At 44.4% G+C, this 14730-nt stretch overlaps 1 protein-coding gene across 1 annotated transcript in view; it reads left to right on the forward strand.

Moving 5' to 3' along the window:
- The first annotated feature begins 1756 nt into the window (after positions 1-1756).
- Positions 1757-14730, forward strand: part of UTRN (utrophin) — a 357859-nt gene continuing 344885 nt past the window's right edge. The window contains exons 1-2 of the mRNA XM_042017303.1: positions 1757-1878; positions 2774-2931. Of these exons, the coding sequence (XP_041873237.1) occupies positions 2853-2931 (79 nt within the window). The 5' untranslated portion in view covers positions 1757-1878; positions 2774-2852. The remainder of the gene's footprint in view (positions 1879-2773; positions 2932-14730) is intronic.

A 14730-nucleotide genomic window follows, 5' to 3' on the forward strand; every position in this document is an offset into this window, starting at 1 on the left:
CCAGCCTACTGCCCAGCACTGCCTTACAGTTAGACACTGGTAAGTATCGATGTCCATGGTTTTATAGTGTTTGTCTTCCATGAGCTGCAATTCTCAATAGATTCACAACTCCAGTCATCAAAATTTTTTGACATATTATTATTATCCTTTTATAAGTAAGAACCATTAATGACTTCATGCAGTGGTTTGGATTAAGCAGATCAAGGATGAATTAACTAATTTGCACTGAATCACCAAGGAAATCTATGGAATGATCCAAACTAGGCATCTTAATTTTTAGGCTTCTTTGAAATGCAAAAATATAGCACACTCTCTGCAAGGCCTTCTTCTGCAATACAAAAACAAAAGACCCAGTCCCTGTTCCACATGTACTGCACCAATCAAAGGCTGAGGAAAAAAATGTTAAATGCTGTTAGAATTATGGTCATAATAATTTATAGTATAGTAGTTTTTTTGCTTTGAGGTATCTCGTTTTTTCCTTGGGGGAAATAGTAAAGTAAGGGTAAATATCAAAGTTAGGTTAGGCTAACATGCACGTAGTCTTTGTTTACTCTTGTTATCTGTAGTGCCTAGTAAACCCATGAGCTGTCTACTGGTAAGAAAAAAAGACTTTTGAAGACGAATCTGCCTCATTTCACATTGCTACCAATTTCTGTTCACCTGGAGGTACAGAATAAGTATGTTGCCAAGCTCCCTCCTTTCTGCTAGCTAATAAAATTCTGCACCTCCCCTCCTGCAGACTGCTGGCCTTTGTTGTTTAGGTGGTGAAGTACTCGGTGTTGGGAGTTCATCTAACCTTGAAAACATTTTGGGCTGCATGGCCTGAGGCCTGGTAGGTAACACTGAGGAATTACTCAGTTACAGTTTCTCTCTGATACTGCTGAAACTTCAGACTGATGCTTATCGAGATAAATACAGCCACATGTTCTGCAGCCTCACTGTACAGGTGAGCATGGATTACTTGCCTGTGCAAACATGAGTAAATTCATTCCCGGATTGCAAATGTGGCAATAAATTAATTAGTGTCAGCTAAATGTTTTACTAGCATTTATGTCTGTTCATACATCAAAAATGATTGCGGACACCGAGCATCAGCACATTTTTATTGATCCATAACTGTTCTTGCCCAGCCGAAAACTGGGAGTTGTCACTGTCAAGTGACCCCGTGAGATGAGGCACGGACACCTGGCCAAAGCAGGCGGGTTTCGGGAGAGTTGTTTCCGGCTGTTCGTAAATTTCCTAAGTATTTCTCAAATTTTGTCACACTTCCTGACTTTGGTGTTCATGGCAGGCCGCGGGGCGCTTCACCTCCGAAGTGCTGCGCGACAGCGCTCATTAGGGGAGGGAAAGGAGCAGGAGGAGAGGCGGGAGCGCACAGGTGCAGACGCGAAGGCCCGAGGGGAGGAGCGGAGCGGGACGACACTTCACCACCACCACCACCACCTCGGGCGGGGCCCTGGGAGGAGCGGGGCCGCGCCAGCAGCCGCCCGCGGGCGCGGGGCGGGGGCGCGGGCGCGGCCGGGACTCGCTCCGCTCCGCCCCTCTCGTCCCGTCCCCTCCCCTCCGCGCCGCCCCGGCCCCTCCCGCCCCTCGCTCGGAGAAGGGGCCGCGGCCGGGGCGGCCCTCCCGCAACCGCGGCGCTGGCCCGGCCAACAAAGGGGGCGCCGGGGCCGAGGGAGGGGCAGCCGCAGGGCCGGGCCGCGAGGGGCGGGGAAGAAGGGGGAGGAGAAGGGGGAGGACGGACGGCAGCGGCTCGCACAGAAAGTTGTGGGTCCGCCAGCGCAGCGCAGCGGGAGCCGCCGCCGGGGGACGGGGTGCGAGGAGGAGCTGGGCTGCGCCGTGGGGCAGCGCGGCCGCCTTCGCCGCCGTGCCCGAGGGGTGAGTGGCGGCCGAGGAGAGTTGCTGTCGGCGGGTACCCCGGCAGCTCCGGGAGCGGGGTAGCCCTGCGGGGAGGCGGTGGCACCGCGGCACTGGGAGGGCCTCGGCAGGAAAAGTTTGTCCCCAGCTCCGGTAGCGGCGGGGGCTCGGGGGGCAGTGCCCGCGGCGGGCGCACCTGCGGGCGGGACGGGGCGGCCGCGGGGAGCCGGGGCGAGGAGCGGCTCCGCCGTGGGGGTGCCCGAGGACGGCGGCGCCGCTGCTGCGGCCGCGCACCCCGCGGGGAGGAGGTGCCGGCGTGCCCGGCCGGCTGCCGGGTCAAAATCCCCGCCGGGCGAGCGGGGGCGGCGGCCGCTCTGCCGGGGCGGCCGGGCGGGGGCGGGCGTGCCCGGGGCCTGCCCCGCGGAGCTCCGCTTCCCTCACCCGGGAGAGGGGCTGCGTGGCTTCTCCTACACGCGGCTGTCGCGCCCTGGGCCGGCCGGGGGAGCGCCCCTGCCTGTACCCCTTTGCTGCTGGCACACGCTCCAGAGCGGTGGGAGTGGAGCTCCCTCGCTGTGCCTACCCCTCGAGCGGGGGCGTCCCGCTCGGGGCCAGCTAGGTGACGGGTGGTGGCGGTGGTGTCGAGGCAAGGGCCGTGTCCTGCCCCTCTGGGGGTCACGGCTGGGCACGAGGTGCTCTGCCGCCCAAGGGTGAGTGAAGCTTGGCTTACGCGGCTGTACCTTCAGGGGCATCCCACTTGTAAAATGCCACCCCGCGGCAGGGGCACAGCGAGTATCCGGTCGGCTGCCCTGCAACACGCGTGGGCATGGCCAGCAAGCCTCGATCCCTCCCTTCACACGCGGAGTCACACCTGGAGTAGCCCGTGGAATTACCGTGCTTTTCTGCTCCTGTGCTGTAGGTGCTGAGCCGTGGCCCTCCATGGGAGCCTTCTCCCGACGGATTTAGGCTCCGCCCGTGGCATACCGCAGCCCGCGAGCATGGCTCGTGTCTCCGAGCCGGAGGAAGGACCTGGCGGGGGACACAGCGAGTTCAGCGACATCATCAAGTCCAGATCAGGTAAACTGTCGAGGGGAACAGTGTTTTCCCCTTTTCTCCTCTACTCATAGCTTCTGACATAAGCTCACATTTTTAAACAGCGCGTTTGTCCAGCTGTGTTTTTGGGCATATGTTGGTGGTACAGCGGGTGACTAAGGTTGTTCATGCAGCTCCCCTCCTGTTACTGAGTAATAGTAATTGTAGGTCTCTGGGTTTGTTTTGTTTTGGTTTTTTTTTTTTTTGTCAGTATTAGTCAAGTCTGTTTATTTGGGATCCACCTCCGGCATCATAATTACCTCTACTTTTATAAATAGCCATGTGCTTAAAGTGCTCTTATGCAACCTAGTGTTGGTAGCTTTTGTGTTTATTCTCAGACACTGAAAATGGCAACTGTGGCTGCAACATTGTACCTCCTAAAAGTGCATCGCGGCAGTACTCACGCAGTAAATTAATGTGCTTCCTCCTTAATGTAAAACAGTTGTCTATGGCTACTCACTCAGGCATTTCCTTCAGCAAAACATTCATGTAACAGATCTGAAGGTTATTGGGAAAACGTGGATTTTGTTTGGTTGCAGTGTGTTGTGGTCTCTTGAGGCTCTGAGGGATGCTGGGGTGGGTAATGAGGTACCGTTGCTTTAGCAGGGGGAGAACAGAGGTTTTGGAGGGACAGCTGTGAGTTGTTTAAACATTGGTAGAAATTTGTGCTCCATTCAGAGACTGGATGCTTGGTTCCTCAGCCTCACAGGCTTCCTTTTCTTTCTGACATGCAAAATGCTTCTGTTATCAAAAGATTTTCCTTTGATACCTAGCAAGCCTCGCAGTTTGTTTTTTTATTTTTAAATTTTCCACACACTAAAAACTGTGGGTCTTCAGTTGGTTGTGATTTGCTATGTCAAGTTACATAGGATGCGGGTTTGATCTGGATCCCATTGGTGTTTGAATAGTTTGTTTCTTAGAGCTTTGCTTTCTGAGTCTTCCTCTTCTGGAAGAGCAGTTTATGGAAGATGCTTGTGGGTTTGTCATCTTGAATTCCATAGTGTTGGTTTGTTTTCTGCTGTTACCCTGGAACCTCTGGACGTAACTTTGTTTGATTGTAAGTGTATAGTCAGCGTTTTTAAGGGCTTTGGGTGTGGGGATAGCTTGCAGACAGTTTGTATGCATGTATGTATGCAAGTACTACAGTTTTATAGGATGTGTGAGGAAACATGGATGTATTGGAGGTTTTTCATGAATGAACAAATTGTACAGTAAGTTCTGTTGTTTTGGTAGGGCACATGATTGTAAATTTCCTGTTACCACCACTTTAAATTTCATCTGTGTGAATGAGAAAATGCTGTAAATTCTAATACCAGGGTAAAAGACATGTGCACTAAATTAAAAGTAGTGAGTGATGACTGACCTTAAACAATTTTTTCTAAATATTATGCTGGTTTGGATCTGGATGTGTGATTTCTTTGAGTAAATTACTGTACTACTGTAGCTGAGATCTGAACCATTCACTCTACAAGTAAATCTGTGGGAAGGTTTTCCTAATGAAAGGAAAAATGAAAGCTTCCTGAAGCACAGGTGATAGCAAATTAAAGGCTAGCTGTCAGGACCTTAGGTATTTTGAAAAGAGAATGCCATTTTTGATACTAAGAAAGGAAAACAGAGGTTTTTTTGCTGGGAAGATTTATCCAGCGTGAAATGCTCTTCAGTCTAAATGACTTGAAATACAGTAGAAGTGTTATCTTATTAATAGTTGGGGTAGCTAAGGCCATCTGTATGGCTTTTGATGCTCAAGAGATCAGAAAAAAAAAATCATTTGCTGTCACTGAAAATAGGCTGTTCTGTTTCTTGCTGCTCTGTAAGTTCTTAGCACCAGTGATGTGGGAAGTCTCTTAACACTTTGGTTAGGGAGCACATGCAAATGTGCATTTAGTATTTTCACTGAATAAATAAAAAACACACAGTAGGTGAAAAAGTCTAAGTGATTTAATATGGGATCAAGTGATTTAATATGTCATAATATTTTTTTAGTGTGTATTATTCCTATGCATTTTTAAATAAGCACACTGAAAACAGTTTACTCTATTCTTGTAAATAAAAGAAGATAGATGTGTAAAGATCACTTTCTCTATGCTCTCCTAGGCAATTTTCTGTTTGTCTATTTCGTTGTTTGTCTTCGTCTCTTCTGAACAGATCACCAAGCTGTCAGGATATTGTGGTTATTTAAATACATTCATATTCTAAAAGTGATGTTTAAGATCTATCACTAAGTCTTTTTTGTTGTTTTTCTTGTAACAACTTGGAAGAAAATTATGATTTGAAATGCCAGAATATTTCTGGGTCAGGCCTTAACAAAGAGTGGTACTAGTAAAACTGTTTCTAAATATTTGGATACAAATGTAAACTTCAGTCTTTAGCAGCCTGTCAACTGAATATATTGTCTTTTTTTTTTTTTTTTTTTTTTTGCAGTCATTGCTGCTTTAGTTACCTTTGTAAAACTGTGAAGTAGCTGGAAAGCCATAAAGGTGGCACTGTCAATACACACAGTGTGTTGGTTATTGAAAACCTGAGCTTTGATCTAAAGTCACTCTTATGAGACTGTATTAAGACACACAGAGTTTTACACCTGCTCAGGGCTGTGTGGGGCCCATCTATGCTTGTTTTTATTAGCAGAACAAGCAGTGTAATTTTTCCTTAGACTTGTAATTGGAAAGCTACCAGTGTAAGGATGTAGAACTGCAGAAAATCATAATTTCTCTATAGAGCAGTCAAAATCAATAACAGGATTTCTATTTGTCGCTTTTACAAAAAACAGAAGTGTGTGTCACAGGATTTCACAAATAGGAAAAAGTAATTTTGCAAGTATCTCATTTGTTCTTTGGAGAGTTCAAACTGAGAGGATAAAGGATAAACCACTTTGAATGGGTGTCTCTGCATGTTATTGATTATATTGGAAACACTTTTTCCTTTAGTGGTCAGCAAAAAAACTTTAAATGAATGTGCTTTAACATCTTATAAGTGATAAGTGCTTGATTTTTCCTGAGCAGAGATTTTCCATGCCCTTAATATCACTTCTGTGACTTTTGATGGGAAAAAAAAAAAGACTTTGTTGTCCAATTGGCATTTATTATTTTCTGCTTTGGATATCGCTCCTCTTTGATTAAGTAGTTTGTTAGCATTGATCTACATGTAGCTACAAGTTATCTTTGAAAATATATCTTCTGCCCTTGGAATAGCATTTGACGATTCCCAAAGCTGCCTATAAAATAACTTTTAGCTATTGTATTTATAAAGGAAGCTGCTTTTTGTTCTCAGAAAGACCAACAATCTGTTTGCCTCCCTTCTTTCTGCACCAGTGGTGGACGTTGATGGCTGAGTGGTGTTTACTGGGTAGGATATTTGTTCCTGGATGGTTATGCTAGGTTTATATATATTTATGATTGGTATTATTTAGCATTATTAGCCTGTGCTATTCCTGTGTCTGTATAATGGCTTTCTATGGAAAAGCAGTTTTCCTTTTTTTTTTTTTACTTACCTGTAGTATGAAGTAATGTATGTGGAGCTGATTTATATCTTCGAGAGGCATCTTGTGCAGATAGGTGAGGTTTTCTCATTGCAATAGCTTTCAGGAAGGAATGCTGTGGGATGATTGCCTTACAGTGGTGAAAACAGTGCTGTCATCATGGGCTTGTAAAACAGATGAGTCTTTGCTATGATTAATTATGGAAAAAAGACAAACTCACTTAAAATCTGTCATGGTAGCTTGGAATGGTAATACATAATTAAACAGTAAGATGTGGCAGGAAAAACAGAAGATTGCACCTCTGGTGCATTTTAAGATATGAGCTCTCTCTCAGTTGAGAGGAACTTAGTTCTCCTCAAATATATTTGACTGAAAGACTGGTTTGAGAAATTGTAACTGAGTTTTGGACTTTTGGGGCAAGGCTTATTCTGAGAACTGCTACTGTTGTCTGTCTGTCCCCCTGCCCCCTGAAGCAACACTTACTTGGCTGGCAAACCCCTTGCACCTGGGGAGCTCCTGGGATCTCCCTACCCCATGATGCCACATGTTACCTTTGGAACCAGTTCCTTTTGCTGCGTCTCTCACTGCCAGATAACTACAGGCCAAGTGTGCTGCTTCTCCTTTTCCATTTTGACTCTATTGGTGTGAAACTGTCAGGAGTCATCACAGTTGCAGGTGGACACTTAGGATTCTGTCAAGTGGATGCAGAGTTGGTGTAGCCAGATTTGCACTGTGTGAACTCTTCAGGGATGTTTGTGCAGGGTGTGTGCGGACAGGGTGTTAAAGATGAGTGACAAACTTGCTCGCCTTGTTTCTAGCCACTGAAATGACCTTTTAAAGACTAAGCTTTTGGGTTGCTGTAGCCTGGCTCCTTTCTGTCAACTGTATCACTTCCTTTTCTTGGGCTGTCTGGTGGGGACAGATTGGATGCTGCAATGAAGACAGTTCTAGGGTATTGCCTAGCATTTATGAAATGACAGATATAGAAGTACCAGGCTGGTTTCTTCTAGCATCTTGATTGGTAGGTGAAGAAATAAACATATGCTGCTCCGTGTGTTTGAAGCACGACTCTGCCTTGGAATAGAAATTGAGGTTCCTCAGGGAGGGGGAAAAAAAACAACCCAAAACCCAAACCATAAAAGCAGCCTATTGATTTGCACGTGCTCTGCCAGGAAAGGAGGCCATAACCCTAAGCAAGAGCTGCAATGTGAGGCACTGTGTGTCGTGCGTTAAGTGTTTATAAAGAGGTCTAAAAGCCGGTGTGGGGAGAGGCTGCTGCTCTGGGAGTCCCCCATTGATGAGGATCCTGTGGAGGAGGGGTGCCTAGGCAGACCAGGGGCAATGAGGGGTTTCTTTCTACACCTTCCCCAGCACCCTTTGAAACTTCGTCCCCCCTTCTTCCCCCACGTCTGGGGAAAGAAGGAAGACTCTCATACAGTAGCACGAAAATATCATGTGCAAAGAAATTTTTAAAGCTCACAGCATTGGGCAGCTTAGAAAATAATTAGCTGGGCTGTGTTACCACCTCTCAGTAACTGCTCCTAATTTTGATTTTCCCCTAGACTGTTTTTCTTAGCAGAATCACTTGTCCATGGTGTGTGTTGGGGTTGACTCTTGTGAGCAACGAAGAGTAGGGAAATACTGTTATGAAAATCTTTTGAATACAAGTAAGGAATAGGTACATCAGTGTAGGTGTGGAAGGGGAGGAGCACGTGGGCTTGAGCTGAACTGATGTTGTTTCAGGACAGTGTAGGTATCCTAGCTGCCAAGTAGCATTGTGGATTGGTGTGCTCAGAGCCTGCATGATCTGCTTTTCAAGTGTTGCACAGTATCCCTCCTTCAAAGGAAATTTCACAATTAGAAAAGCACAGCTGATTCCACCTATCTTGGGAACTGAGGCACTGCTAGCACAAAGTTATGGAGAACTGCATTTATTTGGATGCCTTAATAACAGTCTGAAGAATGAATATCAGGGTTTAAACATTGTGAGGTGGGAGGGAGGAGTTTCATTGTCTGACTCCTTATTGTGTTGATGAAAGAATAAGTTATAGTGCCCTGTACCTTGGCAGAAGTCTGTTTTATGTCTTTCTCCCCTCCCCCAGTGTGTTCTGGGGATGCGGCTGAGCTGTAATTTCAGAAAGTGACAGTATATTCTCAGAAGAAAGCTGGGAGTTTTAAAGGTAGCAACAAAAATGACAGCCTAAGGAAATAGAACAGCCCATTGGAATCTGTGGGTTTTACAGAAGCAATGGTAGGGCTCTGTTGCAAGCTTTAGTTTTGGGACTGTGGCAAAGAACTACTGATTTGTAAATATACCAGCTGCGAAGTCAGTGAAGTATCTGCCATTGAGAAAGAGGAGTCAAACTGCCATTTGTTTATTTATTAGGATATGATGTCTCTGAGCCTTTTCTTTGAAAAGACATCTACCTCATACTTTGGAGAGAATAAAAAGAGAAACTTTGATTATTGGGCCTGAGTTGGGCTCAGCCCTGAGTGAAGCCCCCCCAAAAAAAAGAAAGAAAAGAAATGAACTGAAATAAAACACTTGCAGTTATATTTTGTTGTCACTTATCTGTGAGACCAGCAGGTAGGAGCTGGTACAGAGTCACTGCTCCTGACTTTAGGTCCATATCCAAGCAGTTGAGAGGACTGACATGGCTGTAGATGGTGCTTGCAGAGGCTGGACCTGGACTGGGAGCTTGTTGTCAGTGGGGAGGCTGCTGGAAGATGGTCAGCTCTAACAGAGGGTGTGGACAGTTCCAGTTCCTTCAGCCAAGGGTGGGGTTAAGTTTGGGTGTGTTTTGGGCTGCATCTTTCCTCTGGTGGTCTGACCAGCTCTGGATGAGAGCTGCAGCCGTGCAGAGGAGACTGGTTATCAGTGGGGACATCTACACATCTGCAGCTGTGGCAGTGAACTTGTGAAGGTTTCTTATGCTCAGAAATATGTACACTCTTTAATAAATTGTGTTTTTAGGTATTCTTTAATCTGCTGAGTGCATGGGACAGATGCATTATTAAACATGTTGAGATGCCAGATAGGAATAACTTGAGAGTTATGTATCTTAATCGTAGTTCCTCTTGTAAGGAGGCAGCTCCTGTGCTGGGGAAGCATTCTCTAGCAGCCTAGCATCTTTTCAGGTGTGTGGGACTTCTGCTGGATATGGAAGAAGTGGTGAAGAGCTGTTGAACCTGTATCTGGTAGGAGATGGTGACTGTGTGTTTCAGTAAAAAACCAACTTCTATCTCAAAAACATGGCATGCATGCTGGTGCGAAAGGGTCTGGCTACATGACAGAGATTAGATATGATATGTGTTCCTAAGGTTGTTTTGATGGTCAGTATAGAGAATGTACAGCAGTACTTTCCAGCCATAAATTGATAATGAAGATCTTTTCTGGGTTTCAACATCTTTTCTCCTCAGCTTATTATAAAGCAGGAGGACCCACTGTCCAAAAACTGAAAGATTTTGTAGTGGAATTAGACAAACATATGAGGACAGTCAGTGGAATTCAGCTGTGGAGAAACATGCAATTAAGCCATGAAAGAACATGCTTTGATGGGTCTATGTAATTCATTCCACAAATAACTTTAGTTAGTTCCCATGTACTCTGCTTTTATTTCCTCACATTGTAATATGTTTTTTTGCTCCCCCCTCCTAATTTAGATCATGGCAGAGGACCAAAGATGGAATATGCTCCTAAAATGTTATGTTACAAATTATTGATCAGAGAAAAAGTGGTATGATGGGTAAGTTCTGAAATGTTTTGCTAGCTATTTTTGTTCTTAATTTACCACACTATCCTGTATGAGCAAAGAGCAGCAGTCTGTGCATAAATAACAAATGGGGATTTATTTGAACATTTTATGGGAGCACACTGGGAATAGAGCAAAGCCTTTTGGTTTCTATGTTGTTTTAATTGTTATATTATAAAATATGATTGTATTAACAGAAGAGAATAAATAAAGTAGTATTTAAATGCCAACAGACCAAAACCTTTCTATTGCTTCTTTCCAGGCTTTTACTTCTGTTATAGCTTTATAATGAACAACAGCTATGGTCAGCATAAATAATTTCCAGAGAGAGTTCATCACCCTTATTTTCCTGCTTTTTACATGTACATCTTGTTCTTGGATGAGACTTCTTGTGGAAATTCACGGGAACATATTCTGTTAGCACCGTGCATCTTTCAGCTTCCACAGTCTTTTGTCAAGAAAGTCTGGTGGTGTTCTTCTGAATATAGTTTTGCACTCTGTAATAGTGATGTGTAATTGCGCTGCTGTGAGTCTTGTCCTCTGTGCTCAGGAATTCTTCTCTTCGACTTGGCTGTCGTGCTGAATTTAGAGCTTGTTGGTTTGATTTACTGAGCTTTAAAACAAAATAATTTTCTTATTTAGCACACTTTTCATTAAGAGTAGAGTTTATGAAGTTTAATCAGAGTTATTAAAGGTCACAATGCAGATGTGAAGTATTCACTCTGGTCTTCGTACTCAAAACAATACATTTATACAGTTTATAATCTGTGGAGGAGTACTCACTCTGACAGCGTCACTTGCACAGTGCCAGGTACTTGATGGTGAGGATGCTGTGTTTCACTGGCACACTGAGATTGGGAGCTTTGAGCTAATTCAGGACAAAAGGACATTTTTAAAGAAACACCCACCCCCACCCCTGCCAACCACTTTCTGGTTTCACCAGACATTTGATAATTTATTAAAGTTGTGAAACATACTTTTGGAAGATTACATTGTAATCTTGATAGGACAAGTTAAATGTTGCCAATTGTATTAATGTGGAAGTGATTTTATACTTATGTGCACAATCAGCATGTTCAAAATGGAAAAGGAGAAAGAGAAGGGAAGAGTTCAAATGGAGCTATTGTCAGAAATCATACCATTGTGTGTTGGGCTTATTTCTATTTTGAAGGCTATTGAAACCCAGTTCAAGTTTGTTATTTGCCCTTTGAATGTTAACTGAGAGTTCCTTGGTTACAGGAGAATCAGAACTGAAAGAAAGGAGATTGTAAAACACTAAAATTATGAATAGCAGAGTTCTTTCAGAGTCTGTAGATGTCGGGCTCCTAACCTGATGTTCTGCACTGCTGCCTCTGCAGATCCCTGTTGCTCTCTTCTTTCCCCTCCCTGGTGAAAGAAACGTAGAGGTATAGAGGTCAAGCTTTTGTGAGTATACTCTAGTGCTAGCAAGAAGCTTCCAGTGCCCAGATGCATCATACCACTGCTTGGAAAATTTGCTTCCATGTATATACTTATTTAAAAAAAACCCCAAACAACTAGATCAATCAAGACTTAGAGACCTGTTGATATGCGGGGATGGAGTGACTGCTGCATCAGCCAGTGGTGTCTGTTACTTCTCAGTCCTCCTGCAGAGCCTCTCCTTGAATGACACCTCTGCAGAGTTTGGACAAATGCCTTTTTATGCCAAAAGGATTAATGCACTGTCTTCATCTTTCTTACACATCCATGTATGCATGGCAGGAGGAAGCATGAGAACCTGCTGTGAAATCTCAGGACTGAATTCTTAGGGTCTTTATGTAGATATTCCTCTGGACAGAAGTGAGGCATGGGCCTGAGAAACCAACTTTTAGATTTTTTTTTTTTTAATGTAAAGCAGCTGTTTAGAAAGGTTTTCATTTAGGCTGTAATGAAGTAAGTGGTTCCTAACACTTGGGAGACTTGAAGTTAGTGAATTCCATGTAAACTGTGTTTTGTTGTTCATATTTGTTTTAGGAGGGGAAATAATTTCCATACTAGATCATGAAGGTTTTCTTTCCAAATCTTTGAGCTAAGAATTTCCTGACTTTGAGACCTTCTATACCTGTAATCCGCTGAAGTGGGTTTTCTGTCACTACATGGTAAATAGCTTTCCCTTCTCAGCAGACAGTGTTAAATATTTCATCACTGGTAAAAGATAGTAGTTACTTTGCTTACATAGTGACTAACAGTATTGGGTGTGTTCATCTCCTTGAAGAAAGCACAGAGACAGAATGTACCTTTTCTGACTTTGAAAAACAAACAGACTAAGTCTGATCGAAAACTCACAAACTCTCTGGTTTACAAGATCAGTTATTTTTAAGCAAGGTGCACAACAGGGTTGTAGAGTACCATTTCTAAAGAAAGGAAGTGTGTTCACTCAAGCATTTTTGCTTCCCTTAGGTAAGGGTGTGTGCACTAGGATGAAAGAACAATATCTGGCCTTGCAAAATGGTTTGCTTTTGGAGGGTGATCAACCCTTGCTAGTTTGAGACTCATTCTCCCTCTTGGAGAAACAGTGAAATTAATGCTGGGAGTGCAGTGGTGAAGGTGGGATCCTATGGTCAGGCATGTCTGAGGCATCAAGTGGGACGGTGTCTTGGTGGTAACGTGCCTTTTTCGTGTGTCACACTGTATAAATTGCAGTCCCCAAAATAAATGGAACAAACTGGAAAAGTGTGTACTGGACTGAAGCAAACTCTGTGCTCATCTATCTCCTGTTAGCACTAGTGATCCACTATCAGTTGCAAGACTGGAATATTTTACTTCTCAAATTGAGGCTATGTTTTATAAAGATAAAATATAGTAGCCTGCTCTCTGCCAGAGTGTATAAACTTGCCTCAGTGTATGTAGCTGGTTTGGCTGGCAGAATCTAGGCTTGAAAGATGCTTTGGAGCATTTAACTGGATTTAAAATGTGGGATCTTGAGTCTGATGAGATGCCTGTATTAGAAAGGTTCTGTTGCACATACAAGCCAGGGATGCATGTAAAATGTGAACATGGAATGCAACATAGAATGGCCAGCCACGGTAATTTACAGCCGGGGTGACTCCGTGCTTGCTGGAGGCATTCATTTATTATTTGTCTTGTCTCAGGGGATAACTTGTGACTGGCTGAATAATATTTAAAAATAGATGTCCTGTTCAATTCCAAGTATAAGGATAATCATTTTTGAACATAATATGCAGTTAAAAATAATTATCCAAAATAAACTAAAAAGCCCTAAGCCTTTATTTCTGAAAAACATTCTTGTGTTCTTCCCAGAAGTTGCTCTTTTTTGTGTGTGTGCATGTGCGCATACTCTGTTACTTCCTCTGCCTTGTTCAACTTCATGGGTTTTCTTGCAGTTGAAGGAAGACTGCAGTGATTGATTCAGTGTATATTGCACAGTGTATTGGGAAAGAGCAAAAGAAAAAGAGCTGGAGATGCCTTTTTTTTATTCCCCCCCCTCCCCCTTGCTCTCATCATGGTATGAGGGAAGGGTAAAGGGATGAATGTGGCAGTGCTGGTTCCCACTGCCCTGGGACATATCCTGATGTGTGGCGGGGCTGTGTGCTGACACCCGAGGCCCCCTGTGCCTCTGTTTTTCAGGCAGCATCTCCTCTGTGCTATGAACAGAAGGCAATTGGAGACAGTCTGAAAATCTAGTGAAACAGGTGGAAAATGTCATACTTTTTTTTGCTGCTGGACTCTGTTGCCTCCTTGGCTTCACCTTCCTGTCCTGGCAGGTATTTGCAGGGAAAAAAGGAATCCTCAAGGATTTAGCTGCTGCTTTAGATCATCTTCACAGAAGATAACTCCAGTGAAGTCAGGATTGTTTACAGAGGTACATCTGTGAATATTTGTACAGTGAAGACTTGGTGGAAGATGAACTGAAGGCAGTAATTACCAAGGAGACTTGAGGGCCTGGTGTTCCCAGAGCAGCTGGGTGGGGAAAAAGCCCTTTGCTAGGATAGTGGAACCGCAAAGGGCCAAGGTGTTTTAAGGCAACTTCCCCAAAGGTTATTGGAGGAGTTGTTTGTCACCATGGCGGAGCCATGTGCCGGGATGCTGGCACAGACCGACTGCATGGTTCTCAGCACCTGCCTGCTGTGCAAGCACCTGGTTCCTGTCCTGGCCCCTGGCCATTGAGCACTGTGAAAAATGCACATCAAAAGGGGTCACCTTTTCCAAAAAGTGGCTGGGGGCATACTTGGAGTGGTACCTGTCTTTCCTGCCACTGCTTCCTAATTAGAGCCCCCATGCCAGCTTGTCACTGCTGACAAGTTTCTGTCACTGTTCAAGCTTTCAAAGGGTTCACTAACCATTCCTCTGAGCACCTGACTGCAGTGTAGAATGAGATGGGGCCCATTCCTGGTGTATTGTACAGAGAGAAGATGTACCAGGAAGAGACTGAGGGGCCAGAGAGCATTGAGGGCATTTTGTAATTAATTAGGGAAGTCCCAAAACCTTCTGGGCCAGAAGGTTTTTGTGTTTGTATGTGTTTCTGCACTGGAGAGGTACTGCTCAATGGTCATGTTCAAAGCTGTAGGCCAAAAAGAG

This window comes from Corvus kubaryi, unplaced genomic scaffold (assembly GCF_017639235.1).
Source record: "Corvus kubaryi isolate FWS band 111438036 unplaced genomic scaffold, C.kubaryi_AGA036_p1.0 split3-73, whole genome shotgun sequence".
NCBI lineage: Eukaryota > Metazoa > Chordata > Aves > Passeriformes > Corvidae > Corvus > Corvus kubaryi.